The following is a 20,532-nucleotide window of genomic DNA, read 5'->3' as shown; positions in this document are numbered from 1 at the left end:
GATCATAGTGATAGGTGATCGGGATCACTAACAAGCAACACACGATTTGATGCTCTGAGAGACGGGCATGATTGATGATAGCGCCTCATAGATTACAACAAGCCTTTCATATTTGACTATCACGAAGTAGTGTCCTATGATTTATTTATATTTTTACGTGAAGTGATATGGTGTTGTAATGCTTTTCGTCTGTCACACAATTGAACATCAATTGAAACAGAGTCTGTTCACAAGAAAGCTTGTCACGCAGTGCTTTCGTAGTATAATTAACTGCACGTCCCTTTGCCTTCAATAGGCCATGGGCCGAATATCATCTAGTCTAGCTTTATCATGGGTGATTCTAATTCATAGTGTACAGCCGTTCTGCGCGGATGCATCTCACAGTCATGCATATGCCGTGATATTTATTATCTGTCAGCTGATTGCTTTGTTAATAAAACGTTTTTTATTTTCTATTTATTCATTTCTATATTCTACACTGGTCACGCAGGTTGCACTTTTCGCAGGTGAACATGATCCATGCACGTTCCTGGTTATAAACTACCTATCTTGCTCTTATTGAAATAACAGCGCTATATAGCAGCTGCTATAACGATGTTAATAGATCCGACAAGGGGTGTTTCGGAAATTGCGCCCAACACAGCATCTTGGCAAAGTATGTGTAAACAGATCCAGTTTCGATTCACTTATGAGGGCCCTGGCCGTTTCACTGCGTTTTAAACATCACGGCTGGCGTCTTTCCGGCTTGGCTTCTCGGGAAACAGCCGTAAAACAGCCAAACAACGGTCAGGTACACGTGAGAACTTTGAAAATATTTTGATAGTATTAGGTTCTATTTTTTTTTTTCGGTAGGCTGATTAGCCCAGGAGTTATGAAAGGCTCTATCGAAATCTCTAGAGCCAGTGAATGTGGTGTCCTTCCCAGTGCCTCGCCTCCCGACCACACGACGTTCCTCAAGAATCGACGGCGAATAATGTCTTTGCTATCCCAATATCCTCCACCAACGTCACCACGCTGGTTATGCCAATATAATACCAAAAATCAAATCAAGACCCAGTCCACCTCATCGATGCAAGATGACTCGCACAGCGTGTAGTACTGGTAGTCGTATATATCATAAGATCGCCAAACGCCGCAAAGGGTATATGTGTAGTGCATCGTTCCTGAGAAAATCGAAGCCCAGAAGATGTTCAGTCAAGAATTCTTTCTGTACCTCGCCTGTATATTGTAGTATGTATATGTATAATACATTCATGGTGGGAAGTCGCGACTATGCACGAGATGCTCCGCCGCTGCGTCCACGAGTGGGTAGTGTCCAAGGCTTTGCACATATCATCTAGACAAAGTACGTTAGTTCGAGTTGAGCTTCTTGCTATAGTAGTCAAAACTCACCTCTCCTTCACTGTAACCCCAGAAATATACGACCATGCCAATGAGGTAGTAGATAGCAGAGTTTGTGCCTTGGTAAATGAGAGCAGCACTGAGTGCCGTGAGCGGAATGATGGCCAGGCGGAACTCCAATGAGCGATGAAGGGCAGAACCAGCGACGAAATTAAGAGGCCATTCAAGACATAGCATGGCCAGTCCCATGATCAGATTTATTATCTGCAAAGCCGGAACAGGTTTTACTGCGCCGTCTAGAGAGCGTGTGAGGAAGTCCCAGAAGATCTTGGGCCAGAAGAAGCACTCGATGGCAGCCAAGACTTGGTCTGGAGGAACAGAGTTAGTAAACGTTGGGAGTCATCTTTTCATAAAAGAATAAACTTACAGGCTGCAGCACTCAAAATGATGAGGCGGGCCCAGTGGTTCTTGATGAGTTTTCCCATGATGGATGATGGATGATTGTTGAGTCCAAATTAAGTTGCCTTGCTCTTTCTTTGCCGATTGCCTGTTTCCTTGCGTCTTTCGTTGAATTGTCGTCTATTCGTATTGCTGCTCCAACACTGCTGTCCGGGCTTGGTATTGATATGGTATTACAGACCGGCCAGCGGCGAAAAGAATTAACAAACGAAAGAATAAAAGAAAAGTATTAAACGAAAGGTAACTGTCAGACCAGCAGACAGAAAGAAGCGAATGATCGGACAAAGACGATAAAAGGGCGAAGGGCAGGTAATATCAACTGAGAGAAGGGCCCTTGATGGATATAACGATGCGTTAAGGTTGAGGTTGAGGTTGGCCAAGATAATGTGGATCAAGCGGATACTTGAGCTTTGAGACGCTGGCGTGAGACGATATGTTAACGGATGGTTGTGAAGCCGATGGTGTCGCGGAAGTTGGTTGGCAGATCCACGCTCTCGACTTTCTAGCATGCACACAACATTGTATAATAGTTTCGGTTTGGTTGTCTCTGGGAAGGATGGTGGCGATAGTTTCAAGGCCGTATCTGTCTCATCAAGTCACGGCTTCGTCTTGTCCCGGGTATTGTAGTTGCAAGATTGTATGAGTAGTTGAGGCGATGATACTCAGGAGTTTTCTGAGACGTTACGACGTTTTCAAGATGGACCAGGGAGTGGGAAGGGGAGGGCAGCCTGAGACTTTTAAGAAAAGGCCAAGAAAATCGACGACGACAGCGAAAATGCGCCTCTCTCTTAGCATCGAAATTCTAGGCCAATGCAACGCAGTCATCTACATATGAGCCAGGGTCAACATGGACCGTAGGGCCACGAGCCACGCCATTTCTTGGGTCCATCTTTTGAGGCATTCGCCTCACAGGCAAGCAAGCGCCCTGGTTGAAGACAGGCGGTGCGTTGTAGAGGCGGAGAAAAGAGCTAGACTAGGATGTTTAAGTTATGCGATACAGCGGCTCGTCACAGTCCGACATCCCATCAGCTTGGAGCTAAAGCGGGTGCTAACAGCTCTGAAGCTTGGTGATTGGACATTTGGGTAGTAGGCGTGGCCGAATATCGATAACCTCGCCGGTCGTAGTGGAGGGGAGGCTGGTAATTGGTGTTGACCTGGGCGGTTAGATGTCAGAGCCAAAGCCAATGGGCGTGCTTAGCAGCCATGTGCGATCAAGAAGCATGGGCGGGTAGAGAGAGATGGAGCAGGGGTCGAGGGTTGGTGCAGCAAGCTAAAGCATGCCCTGGATAGACGAGGGAATAACTCGATCTGAGAGGGACGATGAGCTTATTGCTCTATTATTTCCTTTGATGAGCTTCATTTCACTTGACAGAGTTTTCAGCCTGTCTTTTTCCGGGATGGGATGAACCTCTGATGTTTGGCTAATACCAATTGCAGCTCATGAGACAGTAGATTATAGCACATGAAGCATCTGCTGGGACAACTGATGCTTGTAATGTTTTGGCTTGCTGCTGGACGATGAAGACCCCTGACCCCGGTTTTCCCTCCACCCGCCCACCATTTCTTTCTGATCCCTGTTCATGTAACCGCTGCTTGCAGGATGGATTCTTTTTTTATACCATTGCTGCTTGTGCCAGTGATGATATACATCACAGAAGCACGCCTGTCCAACAAACTCCGACCGATGGGGATCCGGGGGAGATCTGGTGTTGGTCGACTTCAGATTACACGTTGGTCGGCAGTCCAACAATGTATGGATATATGAGACACTCCGCCCCCAGCTGAAAGCGCTTCTCGAAACAAACTTTCTTTGTTCGCTGGTAGAGATCTTGAATGTTTGGATCGAGCGCTTGTTGTTAACCACAACTCCAACACCATTTTACATCGCTTGAAATAGATAACGTCGTTCTTACTTCCTGACCGCAACGTCGAACTAGTGACACTTATCACTCAGCTCATGCCACTTCAGATAATAGCGGCTTGGTTTTTACTCAGTCACCGTACCAGTCAATACGACAGCTTGTGTGATTTGCCCCCAAACGTGCAAGCGAAAGTATCGGCTCGTCCGATAGTGCGTGATTATTCAATCCTGAGGCCTGCCACCAGCATACAAGCCCAATTCGCAATGTGGTTGAACTCGCCCGGCGGTTGCAAAGTCGCTCTGGTTGGCTCATCGACCCACTAACCAGTAAGCCAGCCCCATACGTATCACTCCGCGTTACCAGGTGGATAGATGTTGATCCATTGTTACCTTGTCCCAAGAACGGTTGGCGAATCGAAGACTTTGAAATTGTGACTGTTTCCTTCCACCGACTCTTTCTGTCGAACCATTGTGAGTGGTTAGCCATGCAATCTATCAAGCTTGTAGTCGCTGTGGCTTGTTCCTGGCGCTTTTGCCTCGGATGACTTTACAGCACCACTGGTTTCAGGGATTCATGACCCGAGCCCTTGGGTGGATGATCAACTTAAACAATTGTTGGGAAGATTCTATTCTGCATTAGACGATGATCATGCTATATCCATCGATGCATCCCAATCGTCCGGTACAGCGTTACTGCCCGGTGCCTTGGTATGGGTATCAGCCAACAGTTGCCCTGCATATTCTTTTCTCTATTGCAAATCGTATGCATTTTATGGTCAGGCTTAACCTTGAGTCTTGGAAAAGTCATTGGTAAGAAATGATAGAAGTCGTCCACCATCTTCATTACCCAGGTATTCACGGATAACAGCCCGACCATTTAGAAGAGAAGAACGGCCGCCAAGATCCCCAAACCCAGATGTGATTTCCGTCAAGATATTGACTTGATCTCTTGATAGCGGTTTCCCACAGACACACCAACGCAGCAGGTCTCGACTGGCGATGTTTGCATCGGTATCAGGCTGGGAACTTTCTTTGCTATAGTCTTGTTGAAGTGATTCGAGACAGACTGGCAAGGTCTTGATTGTAGTGATAGGGATCATCGGCATAGCATAGTCCCAACATAGCCATCTTGAGAGCAACCAGTCAGTATGAATATCAACACCAACACATGAGTGTATCACATACTCAGCTTGGACGTTGGAAAAGCCCAACATTGAATCCTCACCATCCAAGAGCAATATCACAGCGACATGCTCTCCCCCTTGCATCAAGAACAGCCTTTCGACACGCGCCTTTCCCTCTTGAGACTGGAGCTCAGACGGGGACGAGAGTATCACCTTGAAATCAGAAGTAGTGGTGTTGGATGCAGTGATGGGAAATGTGATATCACATGCTTCCAGCGTAGTTTCTTCAAGATATGTGAGCATTTTGCGTAACTTGTAGATTGATCACATCGCTTACAGACCTCTCCAAATAGATGAGCTCGCCTTGAGGGAGGGAACCACCGCAGCCCATTCTTTTCGACTTCGCAAGGATGATGAAAACATTATTGGCCGAACCTTTGACGCGAAGTGAAGAGGTGACAGCTTCGCATGGAGTGGAGAAAATGGGTGACAATGAGTGTTGATGCGGACATCGAATGACATGAAGATATTGCATTATGGAAGGTGATGCGGAAGGAACGACCTAATCAGACACACAACACAGGCTCGGAGCGTCTCCTACATATTACCACGTACGAACCTAACTAAGGAATACCCCACGGCATAAATACCTTACAGAAAGCAAAGTACATGGCTAAGAAGTTCAAAACTGTGGTTTAGATAGTATGTAAGTGAAAGTGCTCCTACCTGCTTTTATAGATAGTGGCAGGGTAACTGGGCCTCAGGGTATCAGAAAAATTAGCCGCTGGAAACATAAAGACAAAATTAGTAGGTCAGTTTATGCCCTTTAGACTATGGCTCCTAGACAGCACAAAACTGCACTTCGGGGTCAGATGCATGCTACTTATTTTTATATACTAAGACTTGGGATGCTAACTTTTCTGCTACCCGGTAGCTGCTGATAATAAAAATAGGCTCTAAGCTCGGGATACTGAAAACAGGCGACTCAAATACCGGCTCTAATAAGGTGATATAGACTAACTCATCAATTGAGTATTTTGTACATCTGCTAGCCAAGTTTTCTGATATCTCTAATGGTAATTAGCGACTCAAATTTACTATTTCTGGAAGTGCAATAAGATGCGGCAGTTTCTCCACCTTGAACAGTTCCTGCTAGTTAGGAAGTGACTGCACAGATTAGTAGGCCAAAACGCTAAGATATCCCATGAACCAGTTAAAGGTTTGGGAGCTTGCTGGTAACTATTCTAGACTAGTAGTTTCTTCAACGTCAGCGCGGAACATCACGGTTCCGGGGACGGCAGTCCATTAAGCTTAAATATCTACTGAGGTGTAGTACTTAATGTTGCAATGCCCTCACTGTTGATATGCAATTCCGCTGGTTTTTAACATTACTAATAATATCTTTGACCTTGTTTAGCGTTGGACGTTTCACATGCTTTGAAGCGCCAATTGATCAATTAATGATCGACGACCCTCTATCGTGAAAGCCCCACCACCACCACCAAATATTCAACATCTAGTTAAACCAACTTGGCACAAGCAGCTATTCATCCTGGAGCCAAGACTTCCCAAACCACCATCAACCATGGTTCCTCTTCCCCTCTTCAAGCTTGCATCACTGCTAGTGAGGCATGTCTCCAAGTATGGCGCGGTACGAACTTTGGTTTCCCGTATGGAGATGACAGACTGACAACGCAACAGAACCACATAAAGGCTCAAGCTCACGATCACCCTCGATTCCGAGCATTCGCTGCCCGTTATGGACAATACATGCATCAATTGAACATGCGGATGTCGGTTGCGTTATTGCGAGACCCAGAAGCGGAGCGAAGAGCAAAGGAATTAGCCGCAGCACCGACAGTCAAAACGGAAGAGCAGCAGAAACGCGAAGATCAACTTAAGCAGAAGCCAGAAATTATCAAGAGCGGTTTAACCTTTCAAAACATCTGGCGACGAAAATTTAGATCGCTGCCAGAAAACAAGGCAGTGGATTTGTTCGCCGACGTTATTGGCGATGCCTTCATTCTTTCGGTGGCCATCGCTCTTATTGTCTACGAAACCTGGAGGACATCGAAGAAGCCTGATATCAATAAAATACGGATAGAAGAGCTGGACCAAAAGTTAGAAGAGCTCAGGAAGAGGGAGGAGGAGCTTGAAGAGGCGGAAAAGAAGCAGAAGGAACGATATGAGAGTCTCGAAGAAGCCCTGCGTGGGCTCAAAGATCCCAAGACGAAGCAACCCTTGCTCCCAACGTTGCAAGCCTTATGATGCATCGAAACTAAAATCGAGCAGAAGCCTCTGGGTAGAGTACAACCGTGATCTATAACCAGATAGGTTGCAACTCAACGGAGCTCCCTGCAGACGAGAAAGATCAGATTCGATAGGAAACTTGTTGATAAGAAAATGCAACGACCTTGGAATTCGAATACCCGGGAGAGACTCGCCATCAAAATTGAAGCAAATCGATAAATCATGTCTGGTTTACTCGGGTATTTATGACCTTATGGATACCCTTATTTTTATATACCACCTCTTCTCCGATGAATTAGACAGCCACGACTTACTAGACTTACGATAGACATGCACAACAATACGAAAATTGATTCAATCAAGTCAATATTGGCTGGCTAGGGGACAGCAGAAACCTTAAGATGTAAGCTTAAGATACAAAAACAAACAAACAAACAAGCAAAGAGCCGGTTAAAGATGTTGTAGAATGACTAACTTGTTTTGTCTTTTTGAAGAGACATTAGAGCACTTCGAAGTCAATTGACCGCCCTATTACCATAAACTAAGGCCAAACAAATACGGACACAAGACAGTCACATCCTTGAGAGATGATATTTCTCTGATTGGGTAGTAGAAAGTGTGATGTTATTTCATTGGCTGGTCATGCTCCACTGGGCAAATTTGGTTGTCAACGGCAACAGTCCTCCGAGAAAGTACACAAACCAACTCAACCGATTGTGGCTTCAGGACCTTTGACTTTTCTTCGTCCAGCTTCATTCTTCGGTTGCTTCTCGCAGATACTAACCCGCAGGCTTATAAAAGGCGTCGCCTCAGATTCATTATTGCTTAATGTCCTTTGTTCTGTTTTGCGAGCAGGCCAAGATCGTTCCTTACCTTGCATGTTGTCGTCGCGAGTCTTGTGAGTTTCATCCCCTTGTTCAGGCTTACTGTCACGTATCCTTCAGACCCATACACACAATTATCAAATCTAGACTCGCTTTGCGCCCGTCGCTAATTGTCTCCTGTAGTCTGACGCTCGCGATTCCTCAACGCGGTTGCTAACCTCACAACTTGCTCGTCACCCTGACCACGATTTATCGACGACCCTTTCAGCATCCGGCAACCAGCATCAGAGAGTGTCTTCATAGTAATGGCCCATAGGCTAGTGCCCCGAGGCGGCGTAGATCTAGACGCTTTGTCTCCAAGGGACGCCAACGTCCAACGCGTACCGAAAATGGCCGACATCAAAACGAAAACCGCTGCACAGCTCAAGGCTGTCAAGGAGAAGGAACACCCTCCTCCTCCCCCGACAGAAGTTCCAGAACCACCAAGTGCCGATCGACCTGATGGAGCAACCTACCAGGTTGGCAAGATACTTGGAAAGGGTGGATTTGCTGTTTGCTACAGCGGCCAGCTGCTCCCCACAAAGCAGCGATTTGCCCTCAAGATTGTCAAAAGCCACATGCCTCCCAAGATGGAGCAGAAGGTACGTGAAATAGGGTGGGAAGTGGAAGGCAAGCAGCTTAATCTAACGCGTCCAGTTTCAAACCGAGCTTCAAATCCATTCCAAGATGAAGCATAAGAATGTTGTCCAGTTTCTGCGGGCCTTCTCATACGAAAAGTGCACCTACCTGATTCTCGAATTGTGCCCCAATGGTTCCTTGATGGATATGGTGAAGCGAAGGAAAGGACTCACCGAGCCTGAGGTCCGCTTCTACTCGGTCCAAATCGCTGGCGCGATCAAGTATATGCACAACAAAGGCATCATTCACCGTGATCTCAAGATGGGAAACATCTTCCTTGACTCCCATATGAACGCAAAGATTGGCGATTTTGGACTTGCCGCTCTTCTAGTGACCGGTAGAGATATGCACACCATTCGTCGAACAACTCTCTGCGGAACACCAAACTACATCGCTCCTGAAATTCTCGAGAAGGGAAAGAAGGGCCACGACCACATGGTTGATATCTGGAGTTTGGGCATCATCATGTAAGACTAAAGGGTTTCTAGTCACGTACAAAGCTAACACTGCAAGGTTTGCCATGTTCACCTCGAAACCGCCCTTTCAATCTTCGACTACGGATGAAATTTACCGCCGAGCTCGAGAGAGGGATTACGATTGGCCGTCTGCAGAGACATCTCGAAGATATATTAGCCAAGAAGCTAAGGAGCTAGTTGCCAATATGCTTCAGGATGCTGAAAGTCGACCGGAACCGGAAGAGATCATTCAGCACCCTTTCTTCACATGTGGCTATATGCCTACCGAAGCAGAGATGACTTCTCGGTTGAGGGAAGTTCCACCAGAGCGTGAAGAGTTCTACGCCACACGCATGAACAGCTCACTTCAAGCACAATCTTACAGAAATTTCAAGGATATGTGTCGGGACTGTGGTATTGGTCCTTTCGCCCCTGTACAGGTTGTTCACACGCAGACCTGGAAAGAAATGGCTGCCGAAGAGAAGGCTGGCTTGACTCCCTTGATTCCACTTGAGGAAGGCATTGTGTACAGACCCTTTGAAGAATGGCTCAAGGAACAACAGCAGATCAAGGCCAGGTATACAGCATCGATAGCGGCCCAGGCAAGCATTGCGACTGAGGATCCTTTGTCTACCAGCCAAAGAGCGCCAGTAGGCCTACTGCGCCAACCACCACAGAGCTTCGCTGCGCAACAAAGATTGCAACACAGACCTGCCGGGCCTGCGCCTCCTGTGAAGCCGCGTCCAGCTCCGGAACCTGCGCTTTCGGCCTCTCAGAGCGTACGAACGAGGACAAGGAGAGAGCTACCCCACGAAGCCCCCCCGAGGGCAACCAGCGAATCTGCTGGCAAAAGTCTGCGAACTTCTACTCGATCGGCACCTCCGGTCAGAGCAGCCTCTCAACAACCCCCAGAACGACAACTATCTGAGAGACCCACGCTCGACCGTCAGGCATCTGCTCCAGCGACTACCGCTCCTCCTGCGCCAGCCGCACCACCCAAGAAAGAGGCCAGTGGGATGCGCCCTGCAACATTATTTGGTGTATCCGAACGACAATCTAGAATTTCGGGTACCAAACCTGATATGATATTGGATCGTTTACGAGCCCTGGACAAAGAACTGGAACGAGCTCTTAACTCGAGGTCGACTGCTATTGTCAAGTCGACGTCTGTCACACCGCCTCATCCTCATGTAGTCGTGAAGTGGGTTGACTACACCAACAAGTTTGGTCTGGGATATATCCTGAATGATGGTAGCGTTGGATGCATTCTTCGTGATATCCCTACTACGGAAAACGGCAAGGCAGCCTTGCTCCCTCCCGCCGGAGTGTTCATCCGTGGTGCAGAGAGGCACATTGTTCGACGTGAGGATGAGACTTACGAGGATAGAAGCCAACCTCTGCCCATGACTGAGCCTATCAAGTTCTTTGAGAACAACGGTGAAGGTGGACTTTCAGAAGTGGTTGTTTCTCCTGAGCAATTCCGCGTGTCGGTGAATGAGGATGGGACTGCTGGCAAGATGCAGCCGGGTAAAGACATCTTCCAACATCGAAAGCGCGAAAGAATTATCCTTTGGAAGAAGTTTGCCAACTATATGATTGCATATGGACGGGACGACGTTGCGCCCGTTGAAGAGACAGACCCAGCTGGTGCCATATCACCAGGACAAAAGGGCACAGTGGCTGAGTTGGTCACATTCTACCAGCGCTTTGGAGATGTTGGATGCTGGGTCTTCTGTGATGGGCACCTCCAAGTAAGTGATGCTGTATAAGAGAAATCCACAATGTACTAACCAGCGTAGTTCAACTTTCCCGACCACACAAAGATCGTTCTCGATGCTCAGGGACACTGGTGTCACTTCTGGCATCTCCCTCAGGATGCTGCAGAGAGACTTGCTGCAACCGGTACTATTGGTGCCGCTGCTCTTGATGACCGTGCGATGCTGTCTTATCCTTTGCAAACACTATTGAATTTCCATAAGCCTTCAGCTACTCGTACTGCTAGTGTTCGTTCGGCCAAGGCGCCAGCGCGCACGCGTCTTGAAATTGCCCCTGAGTTGCAGGGCATTCCCGCTGCAAATGACTTTCGCAGGAAGATTTCATTCATAAGGGATGTAGTGAGGGAATGGGTCATGAACGAGGGCCTAGGAAACAGTCAAATGAGTCGAGAGTCTCGTCTCCGCTGGGGCGGGCACAGAGAAACTATCAGCAGCCACGCACCACAGAAGCATGTTTGGGTGACTGTTGGAGCTCGATGGGGTGATCAGCGAATTTCGACCTATGTCGATCCTCGCAAGCCTTGGGAACTTGGTGAAGATGTAGACCCATCCAAGAAGTGAAGGAGTCATGAAACGGCATGAGCAGAGCGAGGCGTTTGTTAATTTCTTGTTGATGACCATCATGAACAAATGATGCATTTCATGTAGGGTTATTGCACAGAGTCGTTTTGGTTTTCACGACCTGTAGGCGTTGCGCAACATGCATGGCGGATTGGAGTTTGGGTTTGGCCGAGTTTTCTTTTGCTTTGGGCCCAACCACCTTTAATGGCAACTGTTCCGGAAGTACTTTGGCATATGAAAATAGGGAGTTTAAGCATTTATCTATCTATTGTATAACAGTTATTCACCTTGTTTCGCGCAGGACCTGAATATGGTAACTAGTCTACCATCTTGCCATTCATCACTACCAATCCTCCGTCGACTCTGGTCTCTATATATCACTAGTGCCTACGATGACAACATTCATCTTGTAAGCAGCTTTCCAGGTGAACGAGGATGTGCCCGTCATATTGCCATTAAGGAGATAGGGGAAAACACCCGACCAAACAACGTCGGTAAGAGATGCTCATCGGCGTCGCTAACTCAAGTTGTTCCTTATGAGATCCGAATGCAACAGTCAAGCCACAGAATACGCACGACAAGGGCATTGCAATTATCCCAAGGCTGGCTTGTTCTACAAAATTATCGGTGGTTGACTCAAACATAGGTATATCACACATAGAGTTATTGTTTTTTTATTTTTTAAAAAAAAATCAGATTCTCCTATTCACAGATAGCCGCTGTCATAACGCCATCTCCAACTGAGTCTATACAAAAACAGATTCTGTCACCGACGCTTAGGGCATCAAAACATAAACACTTCGCCTGAAGAATGTTACCCCTTATTACAAATATGTGCGTGCATACCATCATCAAAAATACCCTTCGTTTTCAAAATACCTAAATCCGTAGCCAAAGGCGTCCAGAATTAAGCATCAGAATAATACTCCTCATTATATTGGTGACCTGGCGGGCTTGTCCAGGTTTGTCCACCACCCCCGATCACGTTCTCACGCGAGCCCCAGTAGCCACTTCTTGAACGCTTGTCGCGCTCAAACTCGGCCCATCGCTTCATAGTAATTTTGCTGCTGTCAAACTCACCCTCGTATTCAAGACCAGCCTTCTTGGTCTTTTCGCCAGCTGTTTTTCGAGTTTCACCCCAAGAAAAGTCATCGAACTTCCAGAACGCATAGGTGGGCAGGACAAAGTTCCAGATTGGCAGTGCAAGTAGGTAGATCAGCATCCATACAATGTAGGACCATGAGTGTGCTGTGATGATAACGAGAAGACCAGGGAGACCAAGAATCAGACCCAAAAGTACGAGAGGGATGATTTGGGGCGGTGAGTGGATAATCGAGGTAATAACTAGAACCTGTTAGTAACGCGAGGGAATAAACAAAGGCTTATTACTTACCAACATAGAAGGTGAACGCGATGGCAGCGGGCAGGACCAGAGTACCGACCAGTTCGACGAAAATGATAAATTGCATGGAGAAACAAAAGGTACCGCAAAGGTCACGGACTAGAACCAGCTCCATGAGGTTGTGAATAGTCGAGTTGATCCATCGACGTCTTTGAGAAAGGAGAACCATGAACTCATCGGGGACAGTTGTTTTGCATACGGCCTGTGGAATGAACACCTGCTTCCGCTTGGGGAACGTTCGGAGCATCAGAGTTGTTAGGAAGCGATCCTCACCCAGGAGATACAGATTCTTCTCGTGCAAGGTCTCGACCACGTTCTCAGAGTAATGCTCAACAATGTCGGGGTTGGCTAGGATGGGAACCCAGTAGTTGTGGCCACCCTTGGGAGCCTTGATGCGATACATACAGAAACAACCGGGCAAGCAAGTGACACCACCAAAGACAGATTCGAAAGACTTGGCAAGATGATGGGAGACAAAGTACTCAAACACTTGGATGGCTGTGACCCAGCTGTCTCGTTTGTTGGCGATTTTGGTTTCGCCGCAAAGACCCATGATCTCAGGATCCTTGACCATAGCAGAGATCATGTGAGTCAAACTGTCCGGGAATACCTTGGTGTCGGCATCAACCATGAGGATAATTTCGTAGTAGTCTGGCGAAATGCCAGTCACCTTCCATAAGCCGTTAAACATTTCGTACTCGAGTTCTGTCATTCGCTCATCAAACATGACCTTTTGAAGGAACGACATGAGAATGATCTGACTGTCTCTCTTTCCACGGTTACCAGGCTTGGACTTGGTGGCTTCGTCGGGAGTTCCACACTTGACAACGACCATCATAGGCACGCGTTGTTGACGATCAGCAGGGATGCGAGAGTTATTGCCATAGTCATAGAAACCACAATAGATCTTAGCCATGTTGTGTCGCTTGGAACCACTGGCAACAGCCACGTATGAAAACGGCTCAACCATGTCAGGAGGAATAGAGTGATCCTTCAGCATACCCAAGCAAACGTCCGGCGTCGATACGGTCTCGCCTTGACCCTTGATGATACCATCGCAAATAACAACGATGACCTTGTGACTGTTGGGGTAATCAGTGGTTGCAATCGAGTCCAGAGTAGTTCGGATGCCCTCTTCTCCTTCAGAGTACGCCGTGACCAAGCACATCGTATGAGCCAATGGGAAACCAAAAGGCATCCAGTCAGAAGGAGGCTGAGGAACCACTGCATCATGAATAAAGCCAGCAGGGCCGGGGCCGTCAGTAGATGTGCTTGAGTAGGGGTCGGTACGAAGGAAGCTGGCGCGGCTGTCATTGCCCTGCTTGAACATGGAGTTTGGTGTGAGTAGTTGGTTCGAGGTACTTTGGCTAGCCATGGTTGTTGGCATGCGTCGCCCGCCTTGCGCTCTGATCTCGGGGCCACCAACAGATGAGAATCGAGAGGTAGTAGGGAGGAACGATGCGCGCTTGCTGCTTCGGTCAGAGGATCCGTAGACAGTGCTTCCGATATCACCTGGCAATCTGATAGGAGCGCGGTAAATATCCTCTGACCAATCCTCAATCTGCTTGTTGCGCTTTCTACGGTCGGAGCTCTGGGATGTCTTGGTTGGCGCATACTTCCGGCAAATGAACCATTGGAAGATGATGGCCAAGAAAAACCGAACACCAACAACCGATAGAATAAGAGCTAGCGCGCAGTAAAGAACAATCTTGGAGGCTATACAACCGATTGTCTCGGTGTCAACAGAGCCAACCTTGATGATCTCTTCGAAGCACTCCGCATACTTTTTGTCCGAGGAAGACTGGAACATGCGAGTAACATCACGGCCCCGAATAGCCTTGTTGACCGCCGAGTTCTTGTCTCGGAGGTCTTTGAAACGCTTGGGGATATCAACCTGACTCGAGTTGAACCAATTGAGGAGATTGAGATCAAGGACGTTGCCAGAGTAAACGATGAGGTTGCGAGAGTTGTTCTTTATGTCATCCCAGGTGAAGTAGACATCTGCAGCACCGCTCAAGTCGAGATAGAATGCGTTTCGGGAGTCGAGGGTGGTGTGGCAACCATAGCCAGAATAATAGGGTGTGGTTGTGTTGACTTTGCTTGAGCCGTCCTGGTTAAAGGTTTTGCAAGGAAAGTACCACGCCAGATCGCCATCGTCATTTGTAGGCACATCCGAGTCTTTAGCAAGTGTAATCAGACCCTTGCACCGGCCGTTGACGTTCTGGAACAAAAAGCTACCGTCTTTGCCCGCGTTCTTCTCTGGAAGATCGTAAAGAACGTTGGGGCCCAGCCCGTCACCCCGGAGGGGCATGCCCTGTGCTGGAGGATGATGAGATTTGGACAAGTCGTAGGCCACACCATGAAAGATCATGTTGCCGCCATCAACCTTGTTGACCCGCAATCGCTCCTGAGGAGCACCACAAACGGTGGCAGTGAATCCAAAAGTGAGGAAACCGACAATGGCCATAATGATGAGAATGATACTGATGAGACCCATCTTTTCACGCCAAGCCCGTTGCTGCGCCCTTGTTGGCATACCACAGCACTTCATGATGAAGCCAGGCGCCCAAAAGGTAACGATTGCGCAGTAAACATTCCAGAAAGTAGGTGGCCGAAGCTGCTCTTCGATTCGCTTGGGCGGCTTCGAATGGCGCCTCGACTTTCTCTTGATCTTACCTGACTTTGTGCGATCTGGTGTGGGAACAGTGGATGCAACAGCAGCGCTCTTCTCCTGCTCCCCACTAACATTTCGCCTTTGTCGAGGAGAACTGTCTGAGCCGCCCTCGTTGTAATTCGAGTTGGAATGCTCTGTTGATGCCTCAAAGTCCTCATAGATAGGGTCGTTTCCTGTTGATGATGGTAAGACATTCATATGAGCAGCGTGTTTGTGGTAATGGTAGTTCCGGTGGTCTCTGTCAATTCGGTTTCTCTCAGGGCGAATCAAACTTCGTTTCCGAGAAATAGGCTGTTCTGGACCGTCGCGGCGCGGCTGACCATCGGGGGATGTGGGCGACAGAGGCATGCTCTCTGTATTCGAATTAACACCGATAGACTCAGCGAAGGAGGAGCCGGATTTCCCACGTTGGTGTGAAGCCAGACTGTCTACTGCATGATAACCACCAGTCTCGATATCGACTGGTCTCGAGCGTCGCGATGGTGAGTTGCGGTAAACATTGCGCTGGTTGTAGGTCGGGTTTGCGCCCGGCCGTTCAGGAAGAGACATTACACTGACAGAATGATGTTAGAATAGATTGAATCGCGAAGTCAAACGTGGGAGGCGTTATGAGGCCGAGCGCCTTGAATTCGAGGGAGGAAATGAGCAATTATCGGTGAGGTTGCTGTCCATCAACAACAAAAAAGGGGAAACGCGACGATAAGAAGTTCAACGTCAGGGCAGGTCAACATCAAAATCTGTTGTGTGTTCAAAGCAGACCAAAAAATGTAGAGCCGAGTTGTGATGAACCAAGTTCGATGAGAAGATCTGTTACTCACGGGAGTGTTGTGGTTGTTACAACAACCTCTCTTGAGGATTAGGTTTGAGTTGGGAGTATCCCTGTAAAACTGGGAAGGTCTCTTAGGAAACGAGCAAGGTGAAGAAGCACAGGGCACGCAGTGCCCGGCCGGATGTCGTAAGAGTCGAGTTGTCAATGTTCAGTGTGGAGAGAAAATCATGGAGTCGAATGGGATTACAGCTGGATATACTTTTCATCCAGTCAAATCGAATGAAACAAAGACGGCGCTGTTTGAAATAGATGAAAGTTGATGTCTGAACACTGGCGTGGAGCAGAGCAGAGCGAGCGAGCGAGCGTGATGGGGCGACCAGGGTTTTTCGGTCTCGGTAGAAAAGAGTACTGTTGCAGTGACTGCAGGGGACGACACTGAGCGATAAATGTCGTGATCAATGACGAGAGCGAGAGTTAGAGCGAAAGTGAATGCAAAATACAATGAGAAGCGACCGAGTCAACGTCCCTCGAGTGAAGACAACGACAACGAACGGTTGTGTCTGCACGGGTTTAGTTGAGTTGAGATGGGAAGAGAGAAAGTGAGCGAACGAGAGAAGGCGATTGAACGGCCAACGGTCTGTTGCTCCTTCCCTTGCCGTTAGTCTGGCTAATCTGAGCAAGAGGAAGCATGGGAAGGGGGCGGACGATGGCCAATTAGAGAATAGTCATTCAACTGATGGTTGCAACAGTTGATGGCGCTAAGTTGAAATAGTCCGGGCATGTGGCCCCTTGGGCTTGGAGATTTGCAGGGGCTTTCTTTCTGTGGGTTAATGGCCTGGCGGTTGCCCCGGCAGCTCAATCACAATACTGAAAGAGTCTTCTGTTCCAAGGCAAGAACCCAGGCGATTTTGTCCAAGTTTAGGCTTCGAGTCTATTGTTTGGATACAACAGTACCTAAGTACTAAGGTATTCTGGGGTTGCTTTGATAAAGTATGACAGCCCCTTATTATTATTGCCTACTATTTATTCACGTCAGGCCACATGATAGCAAAAGGAGATATATATAATAAATTGGTTGAGCAGGGTCACTTCCGAGTCCAGGGCTTGGCTAATTCAAGACCAACACTCGACTAACTACGCCTGTAAATCCTTCACGATACTCAACCTAACTCTTGCATGCATTGCACGCACATACACACTAAAAGAATGGCATGCATCAACGTCATTCTGTATGGGCGCTCTGTCTGCGGTCAGGCTGCTCCATCCGCATCCGCAGGAACAAGCTTCTAAAGATGCAAAGGTCAGGGGTCAGTGACCAGTTATTGATTGCCATCTCGCTTGTCGAGCCGATCTGACCTTTCAGTCTAATTGCTCCGCATGTATTTTTCCCTTGCTGATAAGCCACGACGAGTAGATAGGAGCGTCTCATCCTTTTCCATTCCAGCTTCCCTTCCTCTTCATGTCGTGTAAAGAGTCTCACGCCGCATTTATGCATTATGCAAATAAGCAATAGAATGTCCAGTGGTTAGAACAACCTAAATATCTGTACAGATCAATAGTATGTATGATTGATGAATCATTGCTCATCAACTTTGCATATTGCATAGTATGGATTAAGAACGTTTTACGTATTTTAGCTTATGATCTGCAACGATGTTATGTATCTTATTCTTCCTAATTTCAGATCTGATTGACCAAAGGCTTGATTATTATCAACCTGTGATCATCAGAAGAAATAGTATCTGACTTTGAACGATCTCGTTCGGTTTCGTCAAATACTATGCATTTTCTCAATATACACATGGCGTTACCACGTGTTACCCGCAACATGAGTCTTGTACCGTTGAATCGGCTGCGGTTCCACTTCGCTGGGCTGTGAACTCAAAAGTTAATTGAAGACGATCAAGTTTACTGGTCAAATAAGAATGCAAGATATGCCTTGTGCGGTACGTACGTGAACATACATACCACTGTGTGATAACTCAGCCTATTTGTACTACCGGAGTAGCATATCAATCAAACCAGAGCTCAGTTAGCCATCTGTATCTTATTCGATATACATACAGCCAGGTGAGTTCGTGGATCTCCGGTAGTCGTGGAGTCCGAGATACGAGCAAGATCAACTGCATCATGTGGGCGTTCACACCACTAGCTTGCTATTTATTTATACGAGAAGTTTCGCAGAATGTTTGGAATCAAGACAGTGATGATGCAGCCAGACACACCGAGGCTGGATCCCATGGGAAGTCATGATCGCTCACATGGAAAGGGTCAATACCAATGTGTAAGATTTTCAGCATTGTTGCAGTACCATTGATTGTCGTGGGGTTCCCGGGATTCAAAAGAGGCATGATCCCAGGGCCGAAACTTACAAGTTTATAGCGGATGTAAGAGCTGCCTGCCACTGGATGGATTATTGGCAGATGTTAAGGAAGTGAGAACTTATATATCGAGATTGAAACCTAGTTAAGTATGGCATACCAAATTGGAAACTCTGTCACCATTACCATCGCAAATGATGCTTTCGAGTGTGGTTATCCGGATTGGAGACGTGGCTGGCTCGGGAGGGTGGGGCCGTCCGGCAGTCGATCTGAACGGCCCCGTCTGTTGAAACACTCTGAATATTATATAGGTGCTCAACGAACCTATAAAGCTTTCGGTGAATCTCGTCGCCCCGAAAGCCTTTGTGAGATGAGGAATCAAAACGTGATGTTCTACTAGTCAACCAACTACTACGTAGCAGGATTATAAAAGCCAACACATAGAGGCTTTGGTGTGTATAGAAAGGTACACAACATACTCATCTCGAGAAATGTAGTGCAGTTGATAATGGCTATGACAGGGATACCAAGGGAAGCTTCAATCGTTCATAGGACAGGAAACTATTGTAGGATGCCTCTTTGGCGCCAGAGCCGAACGCCAACGTACATCCGGATACAGAAATGGCCATCTCGAAATGATGGCTAATTTAACAAGGCGCTTGGCGCGTAGCAAACAGGAAGACGAGCCTGCGCCGCTAGAAAGCGCAGGGGTTGTCTGAGGTTAGGACAAACAAACGGTGACTTTTTTTTGGTTTGGATTGACCTTCGTCCTTCCGCGATAGTCTTGGGAAAACATTTCTCGTGTGCCTATTTGCAATACGTAGGATACCCGAGCCTGTGGACAAAGGAAAAGCAACGAGGGATTACCCGTCCAATTCGGTGGTGACAGCGGAGGAAATCTCCGATCTGCTTTGCTTTGTGCAAGCAAGTCATTGACTTGGGGTGGTACAGTACTGTCTGTAGTTTGTGTGACGATGCCGACCTACGCCATGGTGGCTGCTCAGCCCTGCTAAACGATTGCTGTAAGGATTCGATCCTGCTTTGCATGCCCATTGTTGAGGCCATCCTGTTTTATACAACGCTTGCATACTTGAAATGATCGGGACTGTTTTTGTGCAGTTAGTTGGTAACGTGTTGTTTTATGCTAAAGTGATTTAAAACCAAACGCCAACATATACGTATCTACCAAGTAGTCTCTGCCTCCTGGCGGTCAGGAAATAGGATCAAAATGTTTGGCGCGGGCAATAGCCCACCGGCCTGACCTAGTACCTCAAGGCTTGGCCTGGACCCTTGGATTGAGTTATTTACAGTCTTATAAACCACAATGGCGCTAAAACGTGTGCGACGTGCTGCACGACAGAGGCTGTTTAGTTCTACCTGAGTGGCTGTTTCACGAAATCGAATCGAAATCTCAATGCTTAGTTATCACTTGGAGACGCGTTCATTTCTCCTCTGATAAAACAAGTCCGTCAGTTCGTCATGCCGAGCCTTCTTGTAGCTAGTTGCCGCCATCCTATCCCTTGGGGCCGCGTATTAGAATTGGAAAAGGGGGTTTGCACGACATCTGTTATTCTAGAAACGCGTAATTGCTGTGATGTAATTGTTTTGTAATTTTTAAAAGCGAAAGATTGTATATTCTTTTGGAGATGAGGATGTAAATACTTGAGTATAACAAGAGAGCCCTGAAGGCTGAAGAGCAAGGTACCTGAGAATCGACAGTAGTCCTTCCAAAGTGACACTCGATTGAAATATCCCTGTTCCTTTCTAATTATTACCAGTTCAGCTGCCCACGCCAAAGTGTTGGCTTCCATTCTCTGACAATCACAAATGACTCTTGGTCGTTATCCGAGCATGGATCAGATGCCAAGATTAAGTAACTCTGAGCCACTTCATTAGAAACTCATTAGTACTCTAATTCATGTCACATTATTCACTGTTTCCGTTGAACCAAAATTCGGGCGTCAATTGTTCAAACATTCATTAGTTACAGTATAAACCCCAGACAAACAAAACATATATGGGCCTCCGCTTCCACTGC

General features: G+C 47.4%; 5 protein-coding genes across 5 annotated transcripts; 2 read left to right on the top strand and 3 right to left on the bottom strand.

The window, feature by feature from the left end:
* Positions 1–1,183: 1,183 nt before the first annotated feature.
* EDB82DRAFT_77251 (uncharacterized protein) lies at positions 1,184–1,913 on the bottom strand. Its single transcript, XM_025729550.2, has 3 exons — positions 1,769–1,913; positions 1,393–1,709; positions 1,184–1,336 (listed from the first exon to the last, which is right to left on the bottom strand). Exons 1-3 carry the CDS (start codon positions 1,824–1,826, stop codon positions 1,271–1,273), a joined length of 441 nt encoding a protein of 146 aa, XP_025588764.1. The 5' UTR covers positions 1,827–1,913; the 3' UTR covers positions 1,184–1,270.
* A 2,158-nt stretch (positions 1,914–4,071) lies between these two features.
* On the bottom strand, positions 4,072–5,646 carry EDB82DRAFT_489674 (uncharacterized protein). The gene is made up of 2 exons (XM_025729551.2): positions 5,139–5,646; positions 4,072–5,080 (listed from the first exon to the last, which is right to left on the bottom strand). Exons 1-2 carry the CDS (start codon positions 5,318–5,320, stop codon positions 4,444–4,446), a joined length of 819 nt encoding a protein of 272 aa, XP_025588765.2. The 5' UTR covers positions 5,321–5,646; the 3' UTR covers positions 4,072–4,443.
* Positions 5,647–6,370: 724 nt separating this feature from the next.
* Positions 6,371–7,053, top strand: EDB82DRAFT_521260 (optic atrophy 3-like protein; the record flags this gene model as incomplete). Its single annotated transcript, XM_025729552.1, has 2 exons — positions 6,371–6,436; positions 6,487–7,053. 2 exons carry the CDS (start codon positions 6,371–6,373, stop codon positions 7,051–7,053), a joined length of 633 nt encoding a protein of 210 aa, XP_025588766.1.
* A 1,195-nt stretch (positions 7,054–8,248) lies between these two features.
* Positions 8,249–11,328, top strand: EDB82DRAFT_424821 (uncharacterized protein; the record flags this gene model as incomplete). The annotated part of the gene is made up of 4 exons (XM_025729553.1): positions 8,249–8,500; positions 8,556–9,004; positions 9,051–10,743; positions 10,792–11,328. The coding sequence occupies 4 exons, from the start codon at positions 8,249–8,251 to the stop codon at positions 11,326–11,328; spliced, it is 2,931 nt and encodes a 976-aa protein (XP_025588767.1).
* A 669-nt stretch (positions 11,329–11,997) lies between these two features.
* EDB82DRAFT_489665 (chitin synthase-domain-containing protein) lies at positions 11,998–16,245 on the bottom strand. The gene is made up of 2 exons (XM_025729555.2): positions 12,722–16,245; positions 11,998–12,672 (listed from the first exon to the last, which is right to left on the bottom strand). Exons 1-2 carry the CDS (start codon positions 15,951–15,953, stop codon positions 12,236–12,238), a joined length of 3,669 nt encoding a protein of 1,222 aa, XP_025588768.1. The 5' UTR covers positions 15,954–16,245; the 3' UTR covers positions 11,998–12,235.
* Positions 16,246–20,532: the final 4,287 nt, after the last annotated feature.

This window comes from Fusarium venenatum, assembly GCF_020744135.1.
Source record: "Fusarium venenatum strain MPI-CAGE-CH-0201 chromosome Unknown EDB82scaffold_1, whole genome shotgun sequence".
Taxonomy (NCBI): Eukaryota; Fungi; Ascomycota; class Sordariomycetes; order Hypocreales; family Nectriaceae; genus Fusarium; species Fusarium venenatum.
This window is presented reverse-complemented; position numbering and strand designations above follow the sequence as displayed.